This window comes from Scyliorhinus torazame, chromosome X (assembly GCF_047496885.1).
Source record: "Scyliorhinus torazame isolate Kashiwa2021f chromosome X, sScyTor2.1, whole genome shotgun sequence".
NCBI classification, from domain to species: domain Eukaryota; kingdom Metazoa; phylum Chordata; class Chondrichthyes; order Carcharhiniformes; family Scyliorhinidae; genus Scyliorhinus; species Scyliorhinus torazame.
This window is the reverse complement of record NC_092738.1, coordinates 2336185-2341941: the sequence shown is the minus strand read 5'-3', so window position 1 is coordinate 2341941 and position 5757 is coordinate 2336185. Positions and strand designations below refer to the sequence as shown.

Genomic DNA, 5757 nt, shown 5'->3' with positions numbered 1-5757 from the left:
CACCCTCCCCTCTCCAACCCCGCCCTCCCCTCTCCAACCCCACCCGCCCTCCCCTCTCCAACCCCACCCTCCCCTCTCCAAACCCGCCATCCCCTCTCCAACCCCACCCCCCCGCTCCGACCCCGCCCTCCCTCTCCACCCCCGCCCTCCCCTCTCCAACCCCGCCCTCCCCTCTCCGACCCCGCCCTCCCCTCTCCGACCCCGCCCTCCCCTCTCCGACCCCGCCCTCCCCTCTCCGACCCCGCCCTCCCCTCTCCAACCCCGCCCTCCCCTCTCCAACCCCGCCCTCCCCTCTCCGACCCCGCCCTCCCCGCTCCGACCCCGCCCTCCCCTCTCCAACCCCGCCCTCCCCTCTCCGACCCCGCCCTCCCCTCTCCGACCCCGCCCTCCCCCTCTCCGACCCCGCCCTCCCCTCTCCGACCCCGCCCTCCCTCTCCAACCCCGCCCTCCCCTCTCCAACCCCGCCCTCCCCTCTCCAACCCCACCCTCCCCGCCCTCCCCTCTCCAACCCCACCCTCCCCTCTCCAAACCCGCCATCCCCTCTCCAACCCCACCCCCCCGCTCCAACCCCGCCCTCCCCTCCCCTCTCCAACCCCGCCCTCCCCTCCCCTCTCCAACCCCGCCCTCCCCTCTCCAACCCCGCCCTCCCCTCTCCAACCCCACCCTCCCCTCTCCAACCCCACCCTCCCCTCTCCGACCCCACCCTCCCCTCTCCAACCCCACCCTCCCCTCTCCAACCCCACCCTCCCCTCTCCAACCCCGCCCTCCCCTCTCCGACCCCACCCTCCCCTCTCCAACCCCGCCCTCCCCTCTCCAACCCCGCCCTCCCCTCTCCAACCCCACCCTCCCCTCTCCAACCCCACCCTCCCCTCTCCGACCCCGCCCTCCCCTCTCCAACCCCGCCCTCCCCGCTCCAACCCCGCCCTCCCCTCTCCAACCCCGCCCTCCCCTCTCCGACCCCACCCTCCCCTCTCCAACCCCGCCCTCCCCTCTCCGACCCCACCCTCCCCTCTCCAAACCCGCCCTCCCCCTCTCCAACCCCGCCCTCCCCTCTCCGACCCCACCCTCCCCTCTCCGACCCCGCCCTCCCCTCTCCGACCCCGCCCTCCCCTCTCCGACCCCACCCTCCCCTCTCCGACCCCGCCCTCCCCTCTCCAACCCCACCCTCCCCTCTCCAACCCCGCCCTCCCCTCTCCGACCCCACCCTCCCCTCTCCAACCCCGCCCTCCCCTCTCCGACCCCACCCTCCCCTCTCCGACCCCGCCCTCCCCTCTCCGACCCCGCCCTCCCCTCTCCAACCCCACCCTCCCCGCTCCGACCCCACCCTCCCCGCTCCGACCCCACCCTCCCCGCTCCGACCCCGCCCTCCCCTCTCCAACCCCGCCCTCCCCTCTCCAACCCCGCCCTCCCCGCTCCAACCCCGCCCTCCCCGCTCCAACCCCCGCCCTCCCCTCTCCACCCCCGCCCTCCCCTCTCCAACCCCGCCCTCCCCTCTCCGACCCCGCCCTCCCTCTCCGACCCCGCCCTCCCCTCTCCGACCCCGCCCTCCCCTCTCCGACCCCGCCCTCCCCTCTCCGACCCCGCCCTCCCCTCTCCGACCCCGCCCTCCCCTCTCCGACCCCGCCCTCCCCGCTCCGACCCCACCCTCCCCTCTCCGACCCCGCCCTCCCCTCTCCGACCCCGCCCTCCCCTCTCCGACCCCGCCCTCCCCTCTCCGACCCCGCCCTCCCCGCTCCGACCCCACCCTCCCCTCTCCGACCCCACCCTCCCCGCTCCGACCCATCCCTCCCCTCTCCAACCCCGCCCTCCCCTCTCCAACCCTGCCCTCCCCTCTCCGACCCCCCCTCCCCTCTCCAACCCCGCCCTCCCCTCTCCGACCCCGCCCTCCCCGCTCCGACCCCGCCCTCCCCTCTCCGACCCCGCCCTCCCCTCTCCGACCCCACCCTCCCCTCTCCGACCCCACCCTCCCCGCTCCGACCCCACCCTCCCCTCTCCGACCCCACCCTCCCCTCTCCAACCCCGCCCTCCCCTCTCCAACCCCGCCCTCCCCTCTCCGACCCCGCCCTCCCCGCTCCGACCCCGCCCTCCCCTCTCCAACCCCGCCCTCCCCTCTCCGACCCCGCCCTCCCCTCTCCGACCCCGCCCTCCCCTCTCCAACCCCGCCCTCCCCTCTCCGACCCCACCCTCCCCTCTCCAACCCCGCCCTCCCCTCTCCGACCCCGCCCTCCCCTCTCCGACCCCGCCCTCCCCTCTCCGACCCCGCCCTCCCCTCTCCAACCCCGCCCTCCCCTCTCCAACCCCGCCCTCCCCTCTCCGACCCCACCCTCCCCGCTCCGACCCCGCCCTCCCCCTCTCCGACCCCGCCCTCCCCTCTCCGACCCCGCCCTCCCCTCTCCGACCCCCGCCCTCCCCTCTCCGACCCCGCCCTCCCCTCTCCGACCCCGCCCTCCCTCTCCAACCCCACCCTCCCCGCTCCGACCCCACCCTCCCCTCTCCAACCCCGCCCTCCCCTCTCCGACCCCGCCCTCCCCTCTCCGACCCCGCCCTCCCCTCTCCGACCCCGCCCTCCCCTCTCCGACCCCGCCCTCCCCTCTCCAACCCCGCCCTCCCCTCTCCAACCCCGCCCTCCCCTCTCCGACCCCGCCCTCCCCGCTCCGACCCCGCCCTCCCCTCTCCAACCCCGCCCTCCCCTCTCCGACCCCGCCCTCCCCTCTCCGACCCCGCCCTCCCCTCTCCAACCCCGCCCTCCCCTCTCCGACCCCACCCTCCCCTCTCCAACCCCGCCCTCCCCTCTCCGACCCCGCCCTCCCCTCTCCGACCCCGCCCTCCCCTCTCCAACCCCGCCCTCCCCTCTCCAACCCCGCCCTCCCCTCTCCAACCCCACCCTCCCCGCCCTCCCCTCTCCAACCCCACCCTCCCCTCTCCAAACCCGCCATCCCCTCTCCAACCCCACCCCCCCGCTCCAACCCCGCCCTCCCCTCCCCTCTCCAACCCCGCCCTCCCCTCCCCTCTCCAACCCCGCCCTCCCCTCTCCAACCCCGCCCTCCCCTCTCCACCCCCGCCCTCCCCTCTCCGACCCCGCCCTCCCCTCTCCGACCCCGCCCTCCCCTCTCCGACCCCGCCCTCCCCGCTCCGACCCCCGCCCTCCCCGCTCCGACCCCGCTCTCCCCTCTCCGACCCCACCCTCCCCGCTCCGACCCCGCCCTCCCCGCTCCGACCCCGCCTGCTCCGACCCCCGCCCTCCCCGCTCCGACCCCGCCCTCCCCCCGGGGTTATGGGAGGAATGTAGTCGGGGGAGGGAGGCCGAGCGCGAGGGGAGGGGTCGTGTTTCCTCGTTGATGCCGACTCTGCTAATCTTCGTGTGTCCCCCCCCCCCCGCAGGTGCAGAAGACCATGAGGGACAACTTGGTGGCGGTCCACGACAACTTCGTCAACCTGGACGCTCGAATCAACAAACTGGCAGCTTGAGACCCTCTATCCCCCCCCCCCCCCCCAGCCGAAACTGCATGCCACCGGCCAGCGACCCCCCCCCCCGGAACAGGGGCCCCCTCCCACCCCGCCTCTGGAGAGGGTGCAGCCCACCCACGCTCGGTGTACCCTCCCTCCCTGCCCCAGCGGCTCCTCAGCAAGTCCGGGAAAGGGGGGGGGGTGGTGGAGAGAGGGTGCAGACGCCTCCTCCGCTCCCGCACACCTCTATTTAATTATCGTGATGATCTACATCCAGTGCGTTTACCCCCCCCCCCCCCCGCCGCCGTCTATTCGACCAGGAGAAGGAGGAGCGAGTTGAGGGGAGCTCACGTGGCCTGTCCCACCCCCCCCCCCCCCGGGGTAATTACAGGCCCCGTCACTCCACGTCTCCCCCACTCCCTCCCAAACATGCTTGTGACCAGGTGAAAATAAAAAGGATCCTTTGCCAGAATCGGCCTCTCGCTTGTCCTTGACTCTTCCGCGCTTCGTGTTCTGACGGTCTGTCCCTGTCCTGGGAGTGTTTGATGGGGACAGTGTAGAGGGAGCTTTACTCTGTATCTAACCCCGTGCTGTACCTGTCCTGGGAGTGTTTGATGGGGACAGTGTAGAGGGAGCTTTACACTGTATCTAACCCCGTGCTGTACCTGTCCTGGGAGTGTTTGATGGTGACAGTGTAGAGGGAGCTTTACTCTGTATCTAACCCCGTGCTGTACCTGTCCTGGGAGTGTTTGATGGGGACAGTGTAGAGGGAGCTTTACTCTGTATCTAACCCCGCGCTGTACCTGTCCTGGGAGTGTTTGATGGGACAGTGTAGAGGGAGCTTTACTCTGTATCTCACCCCGTGCTGTACCTGTCCTGGGAGTGTTTGATGGGGACAGTGTAGAGGGAGCTTTACTCTGTATCTAACCCCGTGCTGTCCCTGTCCTGGGAGTGTTTGATGGGGACAGTGTAGAGGGAGCTTTACTCTGTATCTCACCCCGTGCTGTACCTGTCCTGGGAGTGTTTGATGGCGACAGTGTAGAGGGAGCTTTACTCTGTATCTAACCCCGTGCTGTACCTGTCCTGGGAGTGTTTGATGGCGACAGTGTAGAGGGAGCTTTACTCTGTATCTAACCCCGTGCTGTACCTGTCCTGGGAGTGTTTGATGGGGACAGTGTAGAGGGAGCTTTACTCTGTATCTAACCCCGCGCTGTACCTGTCCTGGGAGTGTTTGATGGGGACAGTGTAGAGGGAGCTTTACTCTGTATCTCACCCCGTGCTGTACCTGTCCTGGGAGTGTTTGATGGGGACAGTGTAGAGGGAGCTTTACTCTGTATCTCACCCCGTGCTGTCCCTGTCCTGGGAGTGTTTGATGGGGACAGTGTAGAGGGAGCTTTACTCTGTATCTCACCCCGTGCTGTACCTGTCCTGGGAGTGTTTGATGGCGACAGTGTAGAGGGAGCTTTACTCTGTATCTAACCCCGTGCTGTACCTGTCCTGGGAGTGTTTGATGGGGACAGTGTAGAGGGAGCTTTACTCTGTATCTAACGCCGTGCTGTACCTGTCCTGGGAGTGTTTGATGGGGACAGTGTAGAGGGAGCTTTACTCTGTATCTAACCCCGTGCTGTACCTGTCCCGGGAGTGTTTGATGGGGACAGTGTAGAGGGAGCTTTACTCTGTATCTAACCCCGTGCTGTACCTGTCCCGGGAGTGTTTGATGGGAACAGTGTAGAGGGAGCTTTACCCTGTATCTAACCCCGTGCTGTACCTGTCCCGGGAGTGTTTGATGGGGACAGTGTAGAGGGAGCTTTACTCCGTATCTAACACCGTGCTGTATCTGTCCTGGGAGTGTTTGATGGGGACAGTGTAGAGGGAGCTTTACTCTGTATCTAACCCTGTGCTGTACCTTTCTTGGGAGTGTTTGATGGGGACAGTGTAGAGGGAGCTTTACTCTGTATCTAACCCCGTGCTGTACCTGTCCTGGGAGTGTTTGATGGGGACAGTGTCGATGGAGCTTTACTCTGTATCTAACCCCGTGCTGTCCCTGTCCTGGGAGTGTTTGATGGGGACAGTGTAGAGGGAGCTTTACTCTGTATCTAACCCCGTGCTGTACCTGTCCTGGGAGTGTTTGATGGGGACAGTGTAGAGGGAGCTTTACTCTGTATCTAACCCCGTGCTGTCCCTGTCCTGGGAGTGTTTGATGGGGACAGTGTAGAGGGAGCTTTACTCTGTATCTAACCCCGTGCTGTCCCTGTCCTGGGAGTGTTTGATGGGGACAGTGTAGAGGGAGCTTTACTCTGTATCTAACCC

The 5757-nt window shown here is 68.0% G+C and overlaps 1 protein-coding gene across 1 annotated transcript in view; it reads left to right on the top strand.

Moving 5' to 3' along the window:
• LOC140405376 (dynactin subunit 2-like) overlaps positions 1-3919 on the top strand; it is a 56712-nt gene extending 52793 nt beyond the window's left edge. The window contains 1 exon segment of the mRNA XM_072493702.1: positions 3382-3919. Within this exon segment, the coding sequence (XP_072349803.1) occupies positions 3382-3468 (87 nt within the window). The 3' untranslated portion in view covers positions 3469-3919.
• Positions 3920-5757: the final 1838 nt, after the last annotated feature.